The 22693-nt window shown below is 45.9% G+C and overlaps 1 protein-coding gene across 1 annotated transcript in view; it reads right to left on the bottom strand.

Moving 5' to 3' along the window:
• Positions 1 to 22693, bottom strand: part of GLI2 (GLI family zinc finger 2) — a 195808-nt gene that overhangs the window by 15456 nt on the left and 157659 nt on the right. The window contains exons 6-10 of the mRNA XM_074911578.1: positions 14283 to 14484; positions 11904 to 12117; positions 10176 to 10289; positions 6584 to 6715; positions 2759 to 2908 (exon numbers count right to left, since the gene is read on the bottom strand). Of these exons, the coding sequence (XP_074767679.1) occupies positions 2759 to 2908; positions 6584 to 6715; positions 10176 to 10289; positions 11904 to 12117; positions 14283 to 14484 (812 nt within the window). The remainder of the gene's footprint in view (positions 1 to 2758; positions 2909 to 6583; positions 6716 to 10175; positions 10290 to 11903; positions 12118 to 14282; positions 14485 to 22693) is intronic.

Consider the following 22693-nt stretch of genomic DNA (forward strand, 5'->3'; position numbering starts at 1 on the left):
AAAACACACTTTAAATTTCAACAGTCAGCCCCTCCTGTAGTAATGTATGCAAGCCACGAACTTTTGTATATTAGTCAGATCACTTAAATGTGTCTACAAGTTCAATCCAGATGTGACAGGACTTCATATTGTTATGTTTGAGATTTGGCCAGCGAAGAAACTGGTGTCATAGCAAGACAGGTCATGCCACGGCTGTGTCTGATTTCCCTGTGGGCAGCTGACTGGTCCTTTGTGTCCAGAGATCTTGCCCTTCTGGGCAGAGGACAAAGGTAGCTACATGCATTAGCAACAGTACCTGTCCCCTTGTGCTCCCTGGGCATACAACTTGCCAGCACTGCTACGGAGTGAGGCAAACATGCAGCCCATGAAACCCATGAAACAAGTAGGCACAGGTTGATCTCATATAACTTTGTTGCGCTGGAAAAGAAGTAGGGTTACTTAAGCTTCTCTTTAAGGTCTAGCATAGGGATGGTGGACATGAGGCAAACTTAAGGAAATAAGGGCAAAAGTAGGAACATCCTGCAAGAGCTGATTCTTTCCACAGCTTTGTTGGAGTGGGATGGATCCAGTTCCCCTTCCTCAGACAACTTTTATTAGTCCGTCTGGCCCATAGAACATGCCACAACTTTGAGGTAGCACAGTATACCTCCTTCTTCTCTTGCCCTGTGCAAACAGTCCTTTACAACTCAAGTCGCTTACAGTTATCGAAATACATCATTCCACTTGCTGGAAAACAAAGGGAACTCAGCATGTGGCAACTCATGTGTCCATTTTGGTTTTACTGGATGCTGACACAAGAATGCAGTTATTAAGAGCAAAAGTACTGAGACCACATTTTCAAATAAGAGCTTCTCAGTAAAGCAGCCTGTGCATGTTCAAAGCAGTTGTTCCCACTCTTACGCGTGGATTTGATTATGTCAGTGGGAGTTCTGTCTGTCATCTGTTGAAATAAACCTTATCCGAATCCCAGGCTGCAACTGGTCTCATCTGTAGCTTTCTGTACACCACAAACTTCTTGTCCGAAACAAATGGTGCTTTAAAAAAATCACTGCCAGACTTGAACAAGGAATGCTCTGCCACAGAAGGGCACAGTCTGCAGAGCTGCGATGTATCCCAGGCAGTTGGAAACCGGTGGCACTCCAGTTTGGGGAGACTTGCTGCAACATATCACACATGAGGGGGCTGCAGTTCTCCAGCAGGTAGAGGATGACCTGAGACTCAAACACACACAGTTGTGGCATTGCTCCAGTGTGACACAACTGAGGCTTGAAAGAGGCAGGATTGTGTGGTGGTGCTTTTTCCTGCTCCATTACAGCACTGAGAAGGAGGCAGTCCCTGACGCTTTTTGTCTTCTGAGTCCCTCTACCTGCAAGGGCAGGGCTAGACTTTCCCTCACTACTCACTTTGTAACACACTAACGATCAATATTCCTTGGTACATTTAAGGAAGATTGGTAAAGCACTAGAACTGGGCAAAGTGCTTAAGAAGATTAAAACAAAGGACATGGCCCTGTGCCCTGGGGAGCTTATGCTCTAAATTAAATGAACACAGGGCTGGAAGATTGATAAAGGAGTCATGCAGCAAGCAAATCATACATATCCTAATATTTGTAAGCAGGAGCTGGGGCAGAGCCAGGGAGGGAGCAGGGCTGGAAGTGACTAATGCAACAGAAGAGGAGGAAGATATGGGAGGAAGGTTCAGACATCTGCTGAGCAGAGACACTCATCTGAGACTCCAGGGAGAGGAATGGCATAATGCTGACAGTGGAGGAGGTGTGAAAAACTGGCAGGAGGAGAAGGCAGGGAGCAGAGGATATCAAAAGATAGGGATGGACCTTTGGGAGGGAAAAGAGCTGAAGCATATGTGGAAGGAGATGGTGAACGCCTCTCCTTTCCTAAAAGTTGGCCACAGCCACTAAACTCCACAGCATGCTTCTCTCTTGTGCCCGCCATCAGGCATCCTTGGCTGCCCCACATCTGACAGCAGCACAGTGGAAGACTCCATGTGTGAGGGCAGATATAGGCTTTAATATCTCAAGGCTGAGGAGGTGAGCCTAACTCCCCCATGTGCTAGATGAACCTGTACCCACAGGGCTGAGATACAAAACAGCACCCCATGTTCTTCCTCAGGCCATGTTTAACACCAGGCATAGTGCTGCTTGCATGTAGGAAGTCTGGGGACTGAGCTCCTCTTGGGGTTTAAACACCCAGGAGTTGACCTCACCTCTGGATTAAGAAAGCAGAGGCAGGAGGTGTTAGCCCAGCTCCCCAGGCTGGAAGGCTTGTGTGCACACTTGAGTACCTGGGTGAGGGAAACTTGCAGACCCAGCAGCAGTACTGGCTGATGCTCGATTAGACACCACCAAGGTTAGGTGGTTTTGCACAGTATGGGGTTACTGGATTTCCTTCTTGGATGTAAGCAACTAAATTGGCTGGTTTTCCACCTCAGGTGGACTTGTCCTGAGTCACTCTGGATCCCTCTGGTAGAGCTGAACAAATTTTCCTCAAGGAAATGCAGTTTTGCCCACCAACACGTCAACCACCCTCCTGACCACTTGCCCCATCCCCAGCATGTAACCTGCAAGTAGTTATAACCTGGACATAGAGAGCTGGACTGGCCCTGAGCTGGGTGCCAGCAGGTACCCTGGGAGATCACTGCTTGAAGCCATGCCTGTGTCTGCACACACATTCATGTGACCACCAGAGTCCAGTGTCCTACTTGCCAAGCTGAGATGCACCATGTGTCCCTGCCAGCTCACCGTGCACTTGTGTGGCTTCTCTCCGGTGTGCCTTCGCATGTGCACCACCAACATGTACTGAGCCTTGAAGGGCTTCTGCTCCCGCGTGCAGTCCTGCCAGCGGCAGACAAACTCCTTCTTCTCCCCATGGATGTGATCATTGTTGATGTGCTAGTAGGAGAGAAGGGAGAAGCAGGTCACTTCTGGAAGAGCTGATGCCAGCAAAGCACACAGGGTGCTCTGAAAGCCAGCCGTTCCCTCCCCAGTGCCTGTGGTCAGGCACTGCACCTGGGCCCCAGGTGCACAGATAACACCGGGGACATGGGAGCCAGCTCCGCAATCTGGTGGGGCCTGCAGGAGAACGCGCACAGCACCCAGCACACCAGGCACTGGGTCCAAAAAAGATATAAACAGGAGGTTTGCAAAAGCAACAGGGACCCATGGTGCCAGGGAGAGAGGAGCCCTCTCAGCGTCTCCTGGTCTGCCTGATGCCACTGTTGGGTAGGATGACAGTGTCATTTTTGTCTCTGCCAAACCCTCCTGTGCCGCATTTACGCAGCTGGGATCCTTTTCCTTGGGCACTGCTGGAGGATGTGGGGGAGGAGGAGACAAGCCTCAGTTAGACTTGGTGATCTTAAAGGTCTTTTCCAACTAAATGATTCTACAGTTCTATGATTCTAAGCCTGCTTGCACGCCAGCCCATACGACGGCCCTAACACATCCACCTGCTCTCCTGTGCTGGCGGCTGGCAGGAAATGACAGCATCTGCAAGCTATGCGCCAAGGAAAACTCAGCAGCCTCAATTACTGCTAATTGCTCAGGTCGGTGAAATCCTGTGCTGGGGTGTTGAAAACCCAGACCCAGAATGGTGCCTTCATCCACCCTGGGAGGAAGATGAGGGTCACTTTTTCCCAGCCCAGGGCAGATGAAGTCCTGCCAAAAATAGACAGAGACCAGCCCATCGGCAACACTGTTCCTGTGGTGGCCTTGTCTCTCTGAATGGGGTCTTGCTGCCCAAAATAATGCCTGTCCTCGCTCCTGTGTTTTCAGCAGACATTCACTGACAGGAAATCCTAAAATAAACCACATTGGGTTTGGATTTTGGTTTTTTTTGCGCTGAGATTTTTTTCCAGTCTCCACCTTCAACCCCCCGGCCAAGGCCAGGCACACATGTTGTGGCTCAGGATCAGACTTTCTCGGGGTGGCGAAGCAGCCCAAGGACACAGAACCACATTAAAACAGAGTCACTAACCTTCAAAGTCCCTACCGAATCCAGCCCCAACGCTCCATGTGCTGTGGCCTAATCTTGGGGACAGGGACCTTCTGCTTGTGGCACCAAGTCTACCCAGGGGCAAGCAGAGGTGCATGGCACTCAGCTGATCCCTTGGGCACCACGGGTAAACACTGAGAGCCAAAGCCATTTGTCAGGAGGGTCAAGGTAGGCTAGGTTTGGGAGAGGTTTTGTATGGGTTTGGAGCTCAGCTGCCTATAGTTCTGGTTTCATAACATGGCATCAGTGTAAGATTTTAGCCTCAGATGGTGGAAATCTGGTGAACCCCCCAGGAGACCTAAGGACACACTAAACCACGTCCAGACCAGATGGGAAAGATATATCGCCTGGCTCTGTTTGTGTGGGAGTCTGACTTGCAATCAAGACTATGCATGGCAGTGCTAGGAGGGAGGGAGTGCGCAGGCTCACCTGTTAGGTTCTGCTTGGGCCAGAGGAAGACACATTTATGGGAGAGGGACTGTCATCCCCCTTCAGGCATATCAGCTCACTTCTGGGCAACATCTGCTTCCCATCACACGGTGGAGGAGCAGTTGTACAATTCACCACACTTCAGCTATGGCTACATAGCCCCCATGAAACCCCCACCTGGCCAGAGGCTTTGCCTGGGCTTCTCTCAAATTGAGTGTGACCTTTGAGGCTGGGAGCAGCAGTGGTGCTTGCAAAAATATGTCCTCACTTCTGCTGCTCCCCATTGACACGCACTTCTCCCACAGGCACACTGCTCACTGTGGTATGGAGAACGGACCCTTCACACCCAGGTACGTTGCACACAAACTAGAGTTTTTCCATGCACAGTGGGATGCCACCTTCTCAGAAGTTGGCCCACGACATCTGTATTTCATTTACATGTATATTTTGGGCATCCCAAATCCACAACCCCATGTTGCTAGTAATCATAGTACAGAAACCTCCATTTTTATAACCTTCCAAATTTAGGAAAATCTTGGACATTTTGTCAAATATTTTTCTTTGGGTTTTCTCTGGAAATAAATTGTGCTGAGCTGCTTGGATCTGCCCTGCACTTTGCTCTGGGCACAATTAAAGAGTTTTTCTTACATCTGAGAGAGAAACATGCAAACACTGCTGGACAAATGTGAGCCCTGCCTATCTGACGGGGCTGCTGTGGTTTAACCCCAGAAAAGCAACGCCCTGTGGCATGCAATGTGCAACCCATTAAGCACCTTATCACTCATTTGGCCCTGAAAGCCATTTCCAAATCTGTCTGTTCTCAAGGACTTGCTGCACTGAACCAGTGACTTCTGGCAGAGGCAGGCAGGTGTTAGCCTTAGATGGAAGAAGAGCATATGCCCAAAATTATCATTCAGAGTTGGTCCCTCTGGGCTATGATAATGTTTGCATGCTGAGCTTGGGGAAACTGAGACTGATGCCTACTTGGTGGCATCTAAACATGACTAAAATTAAGAGATATAAAAAAGGGTGAGAGCTGACATGAGCCCTCAGGAAGAGGGCTACACGTGAGCCACACATGGGTGGCCCCTGGCAGGCATGGAACCTGTCTGAGGAAGGCAGCAAAAGGCTAAAGGGAAAGGAGAAGATAGCGAGTCCTGTCACAAAAAATTTTCAATCCAACATTTTGCTGCAAGCAGCAGGGTTGCTGGGCTGGTGAATTCCCAGCAGCTCTGGGCTGGCTTCAAACAAATGGGGCTCACACCAGAAACCCAAAATGAGGACTGAGAGGGCGCTGGGCTGCGGGCAGGATGGGGCTCAGACACAGATCATGTTTGATTTCACAGGCACTTGCTCCAAGTTTGAGGGATTTGATGACCCCAGCATCCAAAGGAAACCAAATGGTGGATTCCCAGGTGAAGAAAAGCACACAAAAGGTTCTTGGAATTAATTAGAACTGAAAATCTGATTAATAACTTAGTTTGGGCATCCTTCAGAGAGTTTTGACACTGGTTTGGGGACATCACTGTGATCATAGAAGCTCTATTTCCAATTTTTAAAAAATCAACCCACTTTCTATATTTTGGGCCCTGATGGAGACATTGGAGCACGTCTCCAAACTCTGGAAGTGCTCTGTTTTTGTGGGAGGCATGAGCTGAGCAGGTCAACAGCCTCTAAGAGATATGGCCCCACAGCTCACATCACAGCAGTATAAAAGGCTTTCATGGCCTGGACAAGGACTGGGGAAAATATGAATGATCCCTGACCCATAGCTGGTGTAGGTGTGTGGGGAAGCTCATTGAATATGGCCAGCAAAGAGGGAAGGGCTCAATGCTCTTCTCTGTTTTGTGATCAGGTCCTTTGCACAGAGCCTTCTGCCATTGGGTCATGCACAACGGAGACTGAAACTGCAGCCTCAGCAGCTGAGAAGAGAGAAACATCAAATAATCTATGAGAGGCTTCGTGCAGCTAAACTCCTCAGGGAGCAGTGACCTGCTTTGGCAGTGTTTACACACCGTATCTCTGATTTGCACCTTTAGTGGCTCCCAGAGTGAGCTCTAGCTGTACAGCAGCTAGTGATAAAAAATGAGGACAAATACACAGAAACCCAAATTTATTGCTGGGGTTTCCTCCCAACCATTACTCACATGGACGAGCTGCTCTTGAGTGTCATATTCCTTTGTGCACCCTTCCCAGTGACAGTTCGTCTCATAAATAACCTCAGGCTCCTGTTTACATTCATCCTTATCTAGGTCTTCTTTCAGGTCTGTCAGATGCTCCTGCAACACACAACGGTGCATTGTATAAGGTGAACTTCTTTCATCTAAATTCCTCCGTCACTCATAGATTACAGGGCAAGTATGAACTGATCACAAAACCATGCTCACTGTGGCAACATAACATCCTTGATTACTGTGAAATAATGAGTTACAGAGTTTTGGTAGAGATGGATCAGAGTTAATGACAAGACACGAAGCACCCTGAAGCCACAGTTGCAGCAGTGGCTGGCTCCAGCCAGACCACGGGCAGTCCCAGGAAAGGCTGGAGAAAGGAAAAGGCTGGCTTTTGACCTTTGGTTTTGTCCTCTGCTGGAGCAAAACTTCTGATCTGGGGGAAGTAGGGAAATACTGACCATGAAGAAACCACAGAGCAGTCAAATCCTAGTGGTTACTGCACTCATCTGACATGGGTTGGGAAAGGGGGGTCCTGTTTTCTGCATCTTTCAATAGATGAGAAAATTATGCCTAACCCTTACCCAAAGATTTATGCCTTCAGGGTGCTCCACAGGGACAAAGCTGTGAGCCCCCAAAGCACTCCTCTGAGGTCAACAAATTTGAGAAGACCCCATGATGAGTGGGTTGCAGAGTGGAGCTCCAGGGGCTCTGGACTCATAAATGAGTTAGTTTAATGCTGGGCATGCTGTGAGCTCTCTCCTTAACTTCTCTGTCTTGCCATCTTCTCAGTGCTAAATGAAGCACAGAAGATTTTTTTATGGCTGCTATGAGGATTCAAGCATTGGCACCTACACAATAGTGTAACATACAACATAATTAGTACAATCCAGAGGTAAGGACAACTGTCGGCTCTGTGTGTGTTGGACACTTGCACTACAGACAAGGCAATCAGCAGCCAATATTGGGACGGGAATTTAACAATAAAAACCCTGCAGGTTTTGACCCCCCTCATTCCCTTTCCTTTCAATTACTACTACTGCCCAGCATCCCACCTACAGGGCAGCTTTAGACAGGAGTGTCTGGGGTGACTGACCACATCAGATGCTGTTACTCATAATCTGATGCTCCAGTTGGCCCCATAAGGGTGCAGACACAGCCAGACCCATCTCAAACTGCCTCTGACCTGCCCAAATGGACCTTCGGTCTGCTGTCTCCTTCCCCACCAACACCTTCCCAATGCCCTACTGAGAGACTGCAATGATTAATGACTTGATGGCATTATATGGCTTGGAAAGTGAGATGTACCGTATGAAAGTTCAACAGTTTTCATTAACTAGCTCATGACATACATGCCAGCTGTGACTTTTAAATTCAAAAGTTTAGATATGTAGAGGAAGAGATCTGATTTAATTAGCTCTTAATTAAAAAAAAAAAAAAATTGTAAGGTGGCTCTTGGGACAAGAAGCTGTAGTAATTTACAGAATGACTTCTGGAGATTCAAACTATATCAGAGCCCAGAGCAATAGTCTGAGAAAGTTCAAACAGCAGCTTCTTTTTCTTGTAATTCCTGTTTGGTTGATCTGTGAAGATTATTTGTGTTGAAATGTTTCTCTCCATGCAAAGTGTGGTCTCTGGAAAAATGAAATTTTCTACTCGAAAACTTATTTTGTCAAAATTTGTATACTTTCTATTGGAAAAAAGGAATTGAAACTATTTTAATTTGTTGAAGAGGCTTGACTTGTTTCATTTTTTGGCTAGTTCAATGTTAATCTGAATCTCTACTGAAGCTATTGGGGCATTGTAAGAGCACAGTAACTCAGGACCCTCATGCTGGGTGCTCCACTGTGTCCCACAAATCTTGTCTGGATTGTATTTTTTATAGCACAAGCCATCATGGGAGATACTGTCTAGCCAAGGATTTTAAACACCCAAACCACAACTCACGAGGCGTTTCCAGTACAGCATTTCCAAAACAAAAATGTATGCTTTTTATGTACACACACATGTATGCTTTTTTTGGGATGGATGAGCTTCATACTTTGCAAGAAATGTATCAATCAATAATTAACTGACTGTAACTCAACTTTTCAGCACAGTCCCCTGCAGAACAGGAATCTCCAAATTTAACAAGCTGCTGTCACTTAGACCAACTGAAGAGGAGACACCCACTACATTCAGACTTCTAACCTGATCTCCTTGCCAAGAATGGGCTGTCTCTTACAAGGTACTTTCCAGTAATTTCCCAGTCAATACTGAAATGCTGCAAGACGTGTAGCCTACATTTCCCTTGGGTTATTACATCACAGATCTCCTCATTAGGAATTACTAGATGACCAGTGTGTATTTTCTTTCTCTTAATTTCACATTGCTATTCTAATCAAACCTCCTTGCACCACTTTACTCCCCCCCCTTCTTTTAGTGCTTATTTCACCATAAAACCCAGTGGATGAAACTCTGGGGCAGGGCTGCAGGGGTGAGCTGGGCTGATGCCATCCAAGTGCTCCCTGCAGATGGGTGCACATCTCTTCACATCAGAGCAGAGAACGGAGGATGACAGCCACTGAGTGAGCAGCTGTCTGTCCCACAGCCCCTCTGCTACAGATGCTTTGAGAAAGGCAGTGATGGTTTTCAAATCTTTTTTCATTTGCTGCAAGAAATAAACACGTGGCCCTATTAGCCTGGGTGGTAGCCAGATTGGTTTTCGGGGCATATGCTTTTGCAGCAGCGTGTAGATGTGCTCCTAAACTCAAAGCTCCAGAGAGGTGCCTCTTTGCCCTAATCATGCTGACTACAGCATGTTTATCTTTCCCTGATATGCTATCTTCATCAATTTTACCAGCCCCCTGATGACTGCACACGTTGTTGTCCCCATGCATCATGCTGAGACCTGCTCCTGAACCAGGGCAGAAGGAGAAATTTGTCATCAACTCTTCCATTCACTTGACAATAACACAGCCTAATATTTCATGAAAATGAAGTGCCCAGAGCACTCCTGATAGTTTACAGTTGTGATAAAGGACGGTCAGATGGATACTGTCAGCCATTAAACAGTTTGCAATCACAGAGCTCTGGAAAGAAAGCAAAAGCCTTTGGGCCCTTCTTGGTGTCAAATGTTGTGTCACCAGTGTAAAGGATGTTTCTAGGAGCAATCCTTGCTGAATCCAGAAGTCGTCCTTTTTTTGCAAGCTTTCTACCTACATGCAAGATTCCCTCATAATCTATGTTTGCTCTGAGTCACTAATGCTGCTTGCTTTGTAGTACAGAAAATTCAGGTATCATTTTTAAATTAGCACACTTGAAATATTCCCTCCCTCTTTTTCTCCTATCTAAGTACAGCAACAGCAAGCCGAGTCCCAAGCACCCACTGAATGCTTCACTAAGTCACTGCAGCTCTGCCCTGAGCCTTGCTGGGCTTCATGCTCCAGGAGACACCTGCCTGCCTGGCAGACTTTGATGCCTTGCTCCCAGCTGCAGCAAAAGGTGCCAAAAGTATCGTTCTCAAAGACAACTAGACCCAGCAGCTCAATGCCTTGGCCCCACAACATGTCTTGCACCAGGAAGTTACCTGTGTGGTTGGGGATGCTGGGGGCAAGCCCTCGACTTCAGTCTTGACTTTGCTGCGCTTGTTAATTACTGGATTGACTGTGCTGCTCACGGCTGACTCGCTGCTCTGCTTGCTCTAGGAAAGAAAACCATATGAGATATGGCACTGGGGTTTGGGATGAGAGACAGACTGCAACCCACTTCCTCGTTTAAAATTAACTTAAAAACAAGATTGAATTTCAGAAGTGGCAGGGGACAGCACGGTATTGGCCTGCTGGCCCGGGTTTCACATGAAAACCTAGCCTGTGTGGGTTTGTTCAAGGCAGAGAGATGGAAGAAGGGAAGCATCAAAGGCAGCATCAGCTTCTGCAAGCTTACCAGGGAGCTTGGCCTTGCTGCTGTCACTCCATTTCAGAGCAATCCAGTCCCTGTCCAAGCATCAAAACCTTATGCAACCCCCACCCAAGCTAGGATTTTATTTCTCAATACGATGAAATGATTTGTTGAGAAAATGAATTCCTGGGGGGAGTGGGGGGCTCTGGTTACATGTGAGGGCTCTGGCGTGCTGGGTGCATGAAAGGCTTTGTGTATATTTTGCTAAGCTCTTAAAAAATGAGAACAACTTCAGGAGAAAAAACATCCCATTGTATGTGCATAAAATTGGAACATTAACATTTTAAATACACTCTTGTTAATTGCTCAAGATTGGTCCTGCAAGTTATTAAACAGAGGCATAATTCCTGCCAGCCACATTATTTTGGTAGCCAGTTCCTAAGAAGAAAACAAAATCAATCAATCAAATAACCTTCAATAACAAACAGAGTTTGCAGCACAGCAGCCATGAGAAGCCCTAAAACAATAAACCAGTCTGAAAAGTTCAGTATGATACAACTAAAACAACAATTTGAAACGGGTGTGAAATGAGGTGAAATAAGTCTCTGGGGAGAAAGCAACTGCAATTTAAACTTCCAAGGAATGAAAATAGGAAGGAAAAATGATTAAACATGTGCTAGACATATTCACTAACCCTGTGAATGGGGAGGGCTTGTGCAGACATACGTGTGCCTGTGTGAACTCACAGGTCTTTGAAAGGACACATTTGAGTTGTGGGATTTCATACACATTGTAGCATTCCTAGTTTTCAAAATCTGGCCTCTGGTTTTGCAAACCTTAACAGTAAAAATCAACAGCGTGGATACCGTAGAGAGGCACTGCTAAAAATGAAGAAACAATAAGTAAAATGGCTAGAGGTCCTAGGTAGGATGCATTTATTTGTTAAAGAGGAAAGGAATAAGGTGTTTTAAAAACACTGGCATGATTCATGTCAGTAGGAAAAAGGAAGGAGGGATTTGTAAAGAAACTGATAAAGCCTGGTTCACAGTGCTTGGGTGCTCAACTGGCAAAACACTCCAGCATGTGCAGAATTCCCTCGATTTCAACAGCATATAACACGTGTTCAAGGAGATTTGCTGCCTGGGATGACCCTGCATATCATGTTCAATGTTTTGATGGATCAAGGCCTTTGGTCCCTGCATGGGTAGGTATGTGTGTGTGCAAGGAAGGGAAGTGGGTGCAAAATCTGGCTGACTAGTCCAGAGATGGTTTGCCAGGAGGAAGAAAAAGCGATGTAAAGGGGGAGTCTGAGTAAAAAGAACCCACAGCCACCATGAAGGGAAGTGCTCAGTCCATGATGACTGTGCCTCTATTTCCCTGTATGCTGTGCACAGAGAGCCAGGATGGCCCTTCCTACCTGGCTGGAGTCAGAGATGCAGTTGCTGTTGCTGCTGATCTGTGCCGGCGGTGGGTTGACAGAGATGACTGCCATGTGCTGCCGTGGGGGGAAGGTCGGGGATGGCTGGATCAGGGGAGGAGTGTGTCCAAAGGCTGAGCTCAGGCCTCTCTGTTGGGTCAGTATCTGCTGGTACGTCACGGGGTTAATGGGGTGGGGGAAACTGAATGCTGGACTGCAGAAATAGGAGGAAGAAAAACAATGAGGAGTTATTTTAAACAATATTCATCACATTAACTAGCGACTGATTCAAGTTTGGCTTCCTGGAGACTCCAGGAGACAGGCTGCAATGCCCCAGTTAGATGCCTTCAATGCCACGATAAGCCTGACAGCCTGCTTTACTGCAAAGACAGGATTCGTCTCGTGTGCACCTCAGCAAACTTGTGAATCATTTTGACCCATGTATTGGACTGATTGTAATTTCTGTGCTTCCTGTGTTTAAAAACAACCAAAGCCCTTGGCAGGGAGTGCAGAAGAGGATGGGACTTGGACACATCTGGCTTTGCAGCCCCCAAGGCTCCTGGGTTTTCCTAGGCACACCTATTCAGCAGACTCGCAACCTTGGGGTTATGCTACCCTGGATATAAAAAAACCAGCATCACCTGGCTCAGCTGGCACAGATTACAGTGGGGATGAAGTACTATCCATTTAACATAGTCCAAAACCATACAATTTACTCTGCATTCAGGTGAGGGGAGTGCTGGCTCAGGGGACAGCTGACGTATGTCACCCTTCATATGTAGGTCACTGGCTCAGCTCCGATCTAGGTCAGCGGTGACCAGAAACACCACCAGCTCCTGGCTGCTTGGGTGTTAACGGGGGGCAACAGGTCTGAGTCAGGATGCAGCAGTCGACAGCATTAAAAATGAAGTTCTGCTTTTGGAAAAGAAGGGGTTCATTCCCAGGGGTGAATCCCCTTGGCAGAGATGGAGAAACACAGGAGATGCCCTGTTCCTTGTACACTAGGTGGCTGATGCAGGAACCACAGACTCTCAGCCCAAAAATTGATTATTTACCACTTTTAAGAGGTGGCTACCCTGAACCTTTACCCTAATGGTATTTTCTCTTGCATGAGTAAAACTGCCCACGGTGTGAGTGCTCAGAGAACAGGGTCATAATTAGCAACACACTTCATTTCCAATTTTGCTTTTAGAGAAAATACTTATTGCTGGTGACCATACAATTAGTATTTCTGTTCCAAACCAGTTAATGACAACTTGACCAAAAGAATAAAGGGCAAAAATCACTACAGTGTAAAAGAGCTGTGGAAGTTAAATACACACTGCAGCAAATGAGGTGTGATGGCAGGCTGCTGCACAGCTTTACTATGTTACAGCAAAGTCCAAAAATTACTTTCTGAGTGCTACTAGGATTTGGGTCTGAGAGGGTGAGAAAGGATTTAATTCCTGCCACTAAGACACTGTTAAAATATTAACAAAAAATTTCTTTTAGTGGATGCTACTTTGAAAAGCTTAAAATCTGAGTATAAGATGAGATGCTACAGGTATGCCCAACTAACAACAACAGGTGAAGACTAGAAAAATATGACTACCAGCCAAGGAGTTGCAATTTGTTTAAGTTAGTGTTATGCTTGATTTTACAGTCAGTTTCTAAATGATGCTGCTGGATAAAGTAACTTATAAAATTAATGTTACAGTTACTAATAGCAATATCTCTGTTTTCCCCTACAAATTTTAGGAGTGCATGATCTTTATAAACCCTTGCTTTGCAACATCAGTGTTAATTAGATCTAACATTTTTAACAGTTAAGTAATAAAAAGAATAATAACATTGTGAAACTTGGGTGAAGCAATCACGGCAGAAATTGACAACAGTGAGCTGCCTAATGTAAGTGCTTTTTAATTAAGATTTGAACAAAACTTTACTCAAGGGCTTAGATTTGTTTTAAATATGTTTTTAGAATTAGGCTCTTCAATCTGCCCAGACAACATTTTTTTAAGAATGTGGGCCAATAATTTGGAGAACACTTTGGGGCAATCTCTTAAATCAAAGGGTTTCTTAACCAGTCCAACTGTTCACAATAAGCATTTTGTTAGACAAATTTATTCTCTGTTTCTGCTTGCAGGGAGGCATGATCATACTGTAATTACTGGAAACCTGGTAACCAATAATCCCAATCCAGCAAAATTCACCCCCCATATGCCACGAAGTACCCTTCCACATGCAAAACCAGATGGGGACTTTTATTTAATACACTATGCAGCCCCAATGCCCAAAAGCAAAGGTTGCAAGGAAGGGAAGGTCTCCCTTGCTGGAGGATCACCCCTCCTTTTGGGGGGATGGTTATGCAGCTGAACAGAGCCGGTCTCAGAGCTTTACCTGATTGTCCCAGCAGATAAATGGCCGTAAGAACCACTTGCCGCTGAACTGCTTCTGGAGTTGTTGATATACGCCACCAGAGAGTTTGGGGAGGTCCTGATCATCGTCTGGAGATCAATGCTGGCATCAGACAGCGGGGAAATAGACAGGGCTCGTTTTCGACTTAATCTTGGAGTCACCCGTGGGCTCGAAAACCGGGACACTGTAGGAAAGAGAGACTGTCAGACAAAAGCAGTGGTCTGCTCCCTTCTTGTGGGGGTGTGAGAGGTGCTGAGACCTGCAGCACTCGTGACTCCTGTGCGATGTTCAGGAGCCAGGAGCGCCGCAGGGACCAGCTGCACTTTGACAGGAGGTTTCCTCTCTGCTGGGCGCTGAATGACAGGCCTCAGGCAGCACCATGAATGCCCGTTTGCTTCGCTCTCTTCGGGGCATAAACGGAAGGCTGTCCATCACCCCCTTTCATCAGCACTAGATTAACTTAAAATTAAAAGGGAAAAGGCCCTGCAAGGTTTCCATGAACGCAGTTGTCCCCGTTGACTCGGTGGCAGGAGCAGCGGGCCAGAAGAGCTGCACGTCAGAGCCAGGGCGGCCCTTGGAAATTGTGTGTGTGCTTGTGTGAGAAGAGAGCGGAAACCAAACGAGTGCGAGCACAATGCCGACCATCCAATTAATGAAGGAGGCGAGGCTCCAGAAGCCCCGAAAGTAAATTAAGAGTTTTAAGAAAACCAATTTGGCAGCTCAGGCACAAAGTTCAAGCTCTCCCCCTCCGAGGGGACCTGCCAGTGCCTGGACCCTATTAGCAATTGTCAATCATTTGGGCATGAAGTAATTTCCACCCCTGCCAGTCCTGTTTGTGGATCTGCAATACATGGTGAGTTACTACTGTACAATTTTGGCCTCCCCCGGTGTTTCAGCACTGCTAAGTGGAACAACTGACTGCATCCAGAGGAAACTCTGCCTAGGCCTGACCCACCTGCAAACCTCTGGGGTGGCACGGACAGGAGCTGGGGATGGGCCATATCACAATGTTTCTCGATACCAGAGTACCAGATAGCCTGCCCAAGTCCTAGCCCTGCCTGGAACAACTCATCCCTCCAAAGCAATGAGAGCAGCATTCAGGTCGCCTTTTTTCTAAATAAAGATTTCTAAGGGTAAAAAATGCCACTTGGCCATGGGGTCCAGCTGGTAATCCCCGTCATCCACACAGGAGTGCAGGAGGGCTCAGCTGCTCCAGCTCCTTCCCTCGATGAGCACAGCACTGTATTTCTACCTGACTTTTCTAGCGGTGGTCTCCCCAGAAAGCTTGCCATGGCTATATCTTGTTGAAGACTGTGAATAAAACAGTAACTTGCCCAGACAGGAGTATGAGCTATTTTCCTCTAGTTGGTTGGAGAGACTGATTTTGGTTGCATATCACCAAATACAAGCCCAGCACTTTGCAAGAGCATAAACTTTCTGTCCTGACGACAGTGCTGGAATGTGAGAGAGTGAACGAGATGTGCAAGGAGGTAAAATATATCCTGCCAGCATGACCAAACAGTTCCTTGATTTTTGTTGGCTCGCAGAAGTTTGTGTCAACATTTCCCTGAGACCAGTGGCTAGGCTGCAGTCTCCCAGTCTCCACATGACTCACTTATGTACCTAAGTGGTTCTGTTCATTATCATGCCCGGGGGTTGTGTAATCGATGGGGTTTAGTACCACCGTCCCCTTAGTACCCATAATGTCCTTCCTCTCATAAGATGAAGGACTTGCCTGAGGTCCCACTGGAAGTCCAAGGCTATGTTGGTACTTGAACCAATCACTCTTGTGACTTCTGTCCTACACCTAAGAAGCTTCAAGAGTCGCCAGCTGCAATGCCTTTACTGAAATACTGACAATATTGGGAATTTCTCCTAAAAGTCAAATTGTTGCATATATGCCGGACATAGCATTTTGTATAACTACATTCTGCAGCCTCATGGAGCAGGGAGATACTAGAAAACACGACTCAAGGATCAGGTAGCAAACAGAAAGAGCACTCAGTGGTCTATAAAAAACACCTCAGTGTTAAAGCTGTCCCATGATTTGGAGGGACTAGACTCAAACTTTCCTAATGCTTGCAGCTGGCAGACTCCAGCCCTGTTCTGCCATGGCGAGTAGCACTTCCTCTGGGAGCCAGAAAAGGAGCAGCCAGTTTGTAGAGGCACTGTGGATGCAAAATCAAAATGAGCAAATGAACTCCCCTCAGCAAAGGCTGGCTCTGCCTAAAGACTGGAGTGGAACATTCCAAAAATTCACATCTGGTTCATGAAATCTGGGCCCTGCCAGAGCCCTGGACCAAGCAACATGAGGGATGCTTGGGTCTAGATCATAATGATCAAAACTGTGCTCTGACCAAAACATATTAATAATATTTGAACTAACTGAACTTTTTTATCTTTTTGTTTCCTCACTCCAGCCATAAGGCATCTTGATTCAATACATGAGCCACAACCTGGAAAGACCTGGGTGCTGTTCCCAGTCCTCCCTAGCCATACTTCCTTGATGAAGTTGTTAATTCTTTCTGTGTCCCTGTTTCCCAGTGTCACCTATTTAGATGAGCTACTTTAGATAGCGTCTGTGTTTTATTCTGTATGTGCTGCACCAAGTGCGATGGGGCTCCATCTCAGCTGAGTTGTCAGTGTTTCTGTCCTACAAATAATATGTGTCTTTCCAGATATAGATATTGTTTTCTGCATTTGCATTCCCACAGTCTCCTCCTTCTCTAACAGAAGGAAGCAGGCCAGATTTGACAGTCATATTTATCTCTGTTACTCCCACACCTCAGGGGAGATCTGTTTATTAATGTGCCACTTCCCTTGATAAATTACTAAATAGAAAGAAAAGCCTTGTACTCATTTCTCGCTGTTCCTTCACATGATTTATGTCCACAGTGCTGGTTCAGCCATTGGTCGCCATTAATTTGCAGAGGGATGAAGTCCTGATGTCCAACAGAAACCTGGGTTTTAGCAGTGCAACCAACATGGGCTCCCCTCTCTGCTGTACACAGGTACATCATTTTTTCCCCATGTAAAACTTTGCTGGAAGCTGTCAGATTTGCAAGCTGGCCTGGGAAATCTCCAGCCCCAAACCAGTAATATTCATTGTGTTAGCGTCCACTCAAATTTAGATGTTGCGAGTACTGTGGGCTGTCTGAAATGTCTGATAGCAGGTCCAATAGGTTGGGCTTTACACAAAAGCCTCTCAGGTCTTGCAGGCTTCCAGGGCAAGCTGTGACCTAAAATCATGCTGCAGATTCCTCTTTCCTCAATGACAGCCTGTCCAAGGTGCCCCGGAATGGGACTGTCTGGCAAACAGAAAAGGAGTTTAACCACTTAAAGAAGCACTCCCTAGTGCATTTAGGAAGAGGGAATCTTTTCTAAATTATTATTCAAAATCAGATTAGCAGTACTGGGATTGTTCTTAATAATAAAATTGGTGTGACCTAATCGCCTGATCTAAGGACACTGAGCATGAATGTTAAATGATACCAGGTAGCAGCAAAGATAAGCAGTAGTGTAGCTGTACACATAGGCAAGGTGTTCAATACGGTCTGACTGACAGCCACTTGAATACGTAAGCAAAAACCTCTGTTGCCTGAGGTCCAGTGATGTTTCAAAGGAAAAACCTCATACAACTTCTTCAGCGGTGACTGTGCCCAGAGAAGTAAATGAAGGAGGGATCCATTTTTCAGACACAGAGATGGAGAGCCTCGGGAGGATTTATCACTAGCACTCCCTCTCTCATCTCCCCTTCAAAAACGCTGACTTATCAAAACGAACAGGGTTAGTTTCAAGACTTTTTTGACATTTGGAAAATATGTTGGGGGAAGTTTCCAAACTGTCAGAGTATCCCCTTCAACACTCTCAAAAGAAAAAAATAAATCTGGTATTTTTCTGTTGTTGTTCTATAAGATGTTTTGTTCAGAAACCTAAAATCATCATAGGTTGAAATTAATTTAACAAAGTCACACATTGAAATAAAAGTAGGAAATTATTTTAAAATTAATTCCACTCATCTACCAGCATTTCAGTTTTTAAAATTAATTTCTCTGTGACTCTCTACCCCAGATGGAGAACTTTTTTACCTTCAGTTTCTTTCTCTTGAATACTCCTGAGAGATAGGAAAACTCCTCACCCAGGTTCAGAAAGAAGTGATGGGCCAAAGCCCAACCAGCAAACCAAGAAAAAAGACAACTCCATGAAATACTCTGTATTGTTGCCTCCTCTGGTGTTGATTATATTTCCAGTCAAGTACATTTACAGCATGCCCAGCCTGTATCAATTTGCTATGCTACTTCTACCTCTCATCTTGAATGAACACCTATTAAAGCCATCAGGAGCTTTCCTCTGACTTCCAAGGACTTTGGAACACGAAATATATATGAATTTAAAGGGTGACCCAGAGGCACCCCTGTCTGAGATATCTCGTCTTTACTTTCAAACAAATTCTTTCCCACTTGGAAAATATGCTATATTTATGCACTCATTTTTTGAACATATTAACAACTTGTTTTTTATTTATTCAGTATATATTAAACAAATTAGCTCTGAATGGAAGAAACTTGATTTTTTTGTTGTTTTTGCAAAAACTAAAGATACTTTTCTTTTTCCAAAAACTAAAGATACCTTCTTAGAATTCAAAACCGTTTCAGATTTCAAACAACATCAAAAATAGCCTTTGGCCTGAAGTAAGACACAGGAAATTTTAAGCCAAAAGACTGTCCCTTCCTCTCTCAGAGTTAGGAGGAGATTAAAATGGAGATGTGAATGGGAGGGTGCAGCAAAGGTTGAGCCCAAAGGTCTGGGTATAGGTGGTAGCATTGTGGATGGCAGCCCATGAAGGACAATAAAAAAATTACCATAGGCCTTTGCCTCTTGCTGCCTCTTCTTACAAAAAGTCAATTCCAGATACATTTCACAGTATTTTAACAGGTGTGCACTGGCTTTTCCATACCATATCATACACAGACCCAGATACACTGACTGTCACAGACTCAGCTCTACATGCTACAGAATAAATATAACCCAGATATTTTAAGAAACCTTTTATAACTGCCTGGAATAACATTTCAGAAGACAAACCTTGACTTTACAGCTGCATTATCTTTGCAGGGTAAATGTGAATGCCACAGCTCACAACTCAAAGCCATTTCTCTCCTGGAGAGGTTTAAATACCCCGTTTCTAAAGCAGCAAGAATTCAAGGCTGAATTTTCAAGTGACATTGCCCACATCTGCCAAATGTCCCAACCCAGTCCTGCAGCCAGCCTAAAGCTGGGAGGAAAGTTCAGATTTCTTGGTAAAAAGGTACAAGTTTCCTTGGCAGTTTCCTACAGTGTCTATGAATTATCACATCCACAGTTGCTCAGAAACTGGGATTTTCTTCCCAAATTTAGATTTACCCACAACAGGCCAGCGATAAGCCAAATGGTCAGCTTTTACACATGTGGCAGCTTGTGGTCTGACTCCCATGGCTGTTCCCAGCGTTGTTGTGCTGAAGGGCTGGATCAGACCCCGGCTCATGTGGGAGGCAGGAGCAGAAGTTCCTGCTCCAACCACTCACTGTGGCTGTGGGCCATCAGAGGGACATTACAAGAGATGGTTTTCCTGGAGGGAGATTTCAGATGTCATATCACACTAGAAATAGCGGCAGCAAAGCCCTCCTGAAAGGAAACGCCAGGCACTCAGTGGGAGTTCCTTCGAGGCTCCTTTGGGGCAAGAAAATCTCAGGCATCTCTTTACAGACAAGCATGTTATCATGATCTTGACTGCAGAGGGACATTGGGAGAATCTGCTTCCAAACAGCCGAGCCCATAAGGCACGTGGGCTGCAGATGGCTCACCCCCCTTCCTCACTGAGACATGGCCAGAGCCATCGCTTCCCCTGCATCCCCTGGCCAAGTGCCGGGATAAATACAGAGTTATCAAAACGGTCCCTCTCCCTGGCCACTTACCAGCAAAACTCCACCCTAAGCGTACAGAAAAATCCCCCTCCTCCCATCATCAAATTAAACCCGAGGGCAGCATAAAAACACAGGATGATCCCTTAATCAATAAGCAGCAGCAATAAACTACAAACACTCTTCGCATAACCAGTTCCTTATTCCCCTCTCTCCCCTTCTGCAGCGGCAACACACGTCTTAGACTGCAACAGATGCTGGACATTTGTTCTGGCACCAGACGCTGTCCTGGGACCCTTCTTTCTTCCCTCCCTGGGCCAATCAACTTTGCAGTTCAAGGAATACTAATGCTTCCCTCAAATCCACGCTGAAAGACAAGGCTGCATTCTTCTACTCCCAATCCACAAGGTAACTGTTTAGACGACCCAACTTGCATATGTAAATTGAATTCTTCAGAAACCAGAGTGCAGCAGGATTCCAGACAGAGTGCTTATGGGATGCTCTGGGACTTTTTCTCTCTTCTGCACATATTTTTCTGGGGAGGAAAACAGCATTTCTGGCTAGAAATGGGTGGGAAATCGTTTCCCATTCTCTGAACCTTTTCTGAGATTTCAGCAAGTTTCCATTCTGTGCTGGGACAAAGAAAACAACAAAAAAAAAGATATTTCAGAGTTTTAAGGAACCGACTACAGGGCGCGCCGTCTGCCCAGAGTAGCCAACAGCTGGCTTGTTTGAGAAGTCATCTGCAATCCAGCATATCCCGCTTGCAAACCCCAGCTGCTGGGCCCTCAAGCCCCAGGCGAGGGATTTATTTCCTAGGTTGCACTGAGGCTGGTCTCTCTTGGTCCATCCTGACGGAACAGTTGCTTCACATAAACCTGCTGGAGCAGAGTCCTGAGCTCACCTCTCACAGCCACATGCCTGCTGACTGCAGCAACCACTGGGCTGCACTGCCAGCTCTGCTCCTTACCCTGATGGCTATTAAATCATTTACTTGAAGTAGAAAGGCTCCAACAACACTGACTGAAAGAGGTCAGTGAAGCTGAATTACTGTTTGATTTGGGGAAATAAAGTCCTTCTTGATGATTCGCCTACATCCCAAGCAACTTCTCCAGTTGCTGGCTTGTTGGCTATGCTGGGCTGAACAAAGCCTTTTCTCAGTTAAACTTCTGGTTGTGAGTCAAGACATTCATGACTGCCATGCACTAGGCAGCAAGAAATGTCAGGGATCTCCCCTCCAGCTCCAGAACTGTATGAAATGCCATGCCAGCTCTGCAGGGTCATCCCTGCCGTTGATAACTGTAAGGTTGCACAAACACATCTATGCAGCCCTCCTGACCTCAGTGACTACCTCTGTGCAGCGCCACCTGGACGTAAGTTGAACTCGAAGTGTATTTCCCCCATTCCCTGATTCAGCATGAACAAACCAGTCGCACTTTTGACACTGTGCAAACAGAAGTGATGGATTTAAAGACAATCTCTGCTTCCCACTCTGGCCATGAAAGTCTTATTCTGAAGATCTAGATCTTGTTCCTAGAGCTGCCACTGCTCTGTTCACTGATTATTTGATCTCCTTTCTATTCAGGGTCTCCAGTGATGAAGTAGCTTTGCTTTGTACAGTACTTTAAGGTCTTCTGATGTACAGGGCTATAACCGTACAAGTATCAAGTCAGTCTGAATATGCTCCTCTTGAGAGTAAATGGCACCTCCTGAAGGCCTGAGGGTAATCACAGAAGCCCTTGTGCTTAGGAGAAAAATTGCTGGATGTACTAAACATGCTCAGAAAGTTGTAGTCATCTCCAGGTTCATCTGTGCTCCCCACCAGACTTTACTAGCCCAGGGATGATCTTGTGCAACCACTCTGTCACCTGGAATAATCCACCATGTGGCACCCACTTCTAGAATAGAAATGAAAAAGACTGTTTTGATCTGGTGAATAGATTCTGTGAATTAGTCTCAAAAGTGCCCCACCAGCAATGTTGTGACATTGGAAAGTGCTTTTGATTTGAAAGTGTAGGTTTTCCAGAAAATGGATTTAAGGCTGGATTCAAACTCCATTCTGGGATTTAGAGTCCCTGTTTGGATGACAGAATGAAACAGGGCAGCTTACTGAAGGGTTATTTAGTCTCCACTGGAACTGGCCTGAAGACCCCAGGAGGCTGGTGCATAGAACTTAAATTTGGTCTGCTTTAGTGGTTTAACTACTTCTAGCTGCACACTGAAAACCCTGCTAAAGAGATGCAGCTCTGGGGCACCCTGGCTCAATCACCATTTAAACACTCAGCAGAACTGACGCATGGTTGGTAACAACAAGCTCCAGCTGACACTTATGTCCTATTACTTTTCCTGACCCTAGACACCTGATGGGATGAAAAAACACCAGCAAACACAGAGGCACTGAGAAATTCTCCAAAAAATGCAATTCAGCAACTAGAAGGGCCCAAGTACCTGTCTGTGGAAGAACTGCCATACCTAGTGTCTAGAGATCCCGTG

The sequence above is a fragment of the Athene noctua genome, chromosome 7, assembly GCF_965140245.1.
Source record: "Athene noctua chromosome 7, bAthNoc1.hap1.1, whole genome shotgun sequence".
Classification (NCBI taxonomy): domain Eukaryota; kingdom Metazoa; phylum Chordata; class Aves; order Strigiformes; family Strigidae; genus Athene; species Athene noctua.